Raw genomic sequence first — 2,023 nt, forward strand, 5'->3', positions numbered from 1 at the left:
CACACTTAAGATTCTAGTGTGGCTTAGGATGTGACTTACCATCTATAATTGAAGAGGGTATCAAAAAAATCATATAGGAGTTAAAATTTGAGGAAGTTTTTTTAGAGAGAGTATAATTAGGCAAGTAAGCTACAATGCACACATATTTACATGGAAATAAAATTAATTGAGAAATGGTCTCAGTAAATTGCATTTATTTTCTTTCACAAAAAGAGTTTTGTGATATTTTAATGGCTTATCCAATATTGAAAATAATTGCAGTAAAATTTAGGATGGGAGAGAAAAGGGGTAAGAATATGGAATATAGGACATTATGCAAAGGGTAAATCTACTCCTGAAATATATATTAAAAATGTCAACTTTAAAATAATAAAGAGATAGACATAATATAAGCAATGTGACAGGACCTGGTTCTTATGTTAGGCTTGGGCCCTAATCTGTAGTTGAGACATCATTACCCATGGATTTGGGGAACGTCCATATTAAACTGACTTTCTCAATAATTAGAACCAAAGGTCAAAGAACAGACACTGTTGGAAAGTTGTCAGGCTCAGTTTCATTCTTCCTTAAGAAAACAGTTTTGGACTGATCATTTTCCTAAAGGCATTCTTGACATCTTTGTTCCTTAGACTGTAAATTAGGGGATTCAACATAGGTATAATCAATGTGTAGAACACAGAGGTTACTTTGTCAGTATCCAGTGAATGACCAGTGCTGGGGCACAAATAAATAAAAATGAGGGTACCACGGTAGATTGTGACTACGGTCAGATGGGAGGCACAAGTGGAAAACCCTTTTCTTCTTCCTTCAGCAGAACTTGTTTTAAGAATAGCTGCTATGGGGCGCCTGGGTGGCTCAGTCGTTAAGCGTCTGCCTTCGGCTCAGGTCATGATTCCAGGGTCCTGGGATCGAGTCCCACATCGGGCTCCTTGCTCAGCGGGAAGCCTGCTTCTCCCTCTCCCACGCCCCCTGCTTGTGTTCCTGCTCTCGCTGTGTCTCTCTCTGTCAAATAAATAAATAAAATCTTTAAAAAAAAAAAAAAAGAATAGCTGCTATGATGCAGACATAGGAGAGAAGGACTGTTAGAAGACAGATAGCTTCCACCAAACCAGCGAAGACTACCAGAATAATGTTATGCATGTAAGTATCAGTGCAGGACAAAGAGAAAAGCGGGGAGATATCACAGAAGAAATGGTTAATCTCTTTGGAGCAGAAAGACAGATGGAAGGTATTAGCAGTGTGAATAACTGAGCTCATGGTACCTCCCAAAAATGCTCCAATGGCAAGCTGGCAGCAAACCCTTTTGGACATAATAACCTTATAAAGCAGTGGGTTGCAGATTGCTATGTATCGGTCATAAGCCATGGCAGCCAAGAGGAAAGATTCCGTGTCAACCAAAGAGCAGAAAGAATATAACTGTGCAGCATAGCCCTTGTAAGAAATGGTCTTTTTATCAGAAACCAAGTCCACAAGTAATTTGGGGGCAATGACAGAAGAGTAGCATACATCTATAAATGACAATATACAGAGGAAAAAGTACATTGGGGTGTGCAAGTGGGAACAGGTTGTGATTAATAACATCATCCCAAGGTTCCCCATGAGGGTAATGGAGTAGATAAAAAGAAACACAGCCAAAAGAATCCTCCAAAGCTCTGGATGGTCACTAAATCCCAAGAGAAAGAACTCTATCTTCACAGCACGGTTCTCATACTCCATTCTCTGCAGTGCCCCTGGACTTCTGAAGTTGTGGCACAGTAATAATGGCAATATTAATAACAACCTCAGCATTCACTAAAATATAAGAAATAAAACAGTGAAAATAAGTACAAGAGGAATTCTAAATCCACTTGGACACCCTGGTAACACCTAGGCACATCTACAGCTAGTGTAGTATTATGCATTTCAAATTTTCAGATTTTCAATTTTTTAAAAGATTTTATTTATTTGAGAGAGAGAGACAGAGACTGTGAGAGAGAAAATGAGCAGCAGGAAGAGGCAAAGGGAGAGGGAAAAGCAGGCTCCC

The 2,023-nt window shown here is 39.2% G+C and overlaps 1 protein-coding gene across 1 annotated transcript; it reads right to left on the minus strand.

The window, feature by feature from the left end:
* Positions 1–566: 566 nt before the first annotated feature.
* Positions 567–1,788, minus strand: LOC112829729 (olfactory receptor 5I1-like). The gene is made up of 2 exons (XM_073904899.1): positions 1,058–1,788; positions 567–840 (listed from the first exon to the last, which is right to left on the minus strand). Exons 1-2 carry the CDS (start codon positions 1,786–1,788, stop codon positions 567–569), a joined length of 1,005 nt encoding a protein of 334 aa, XP_073761000.1.
* Positions 1,789–2,023: the final 235 nt, after the last annotated feature.

The sequence above is a fragment of the Callorhinus ursinus genome, unplaced genomic scaffold (genome assembly GCF_003265705.2).
Source record: "Callorhinus ursinus isolate GAN/ISIS: 27379988/994484 unplaced genomic scaffold, GSC_fseal_2.0 scaffold21, whole genome shotgun sequence".
In the NCBI taxonomy this organism is placed as follows: Eukaryota; Metazoa; Chordata; class Mammalia; order Carnivora; family Otariidae; genus Callorhinus; species Callorhinus ursinus.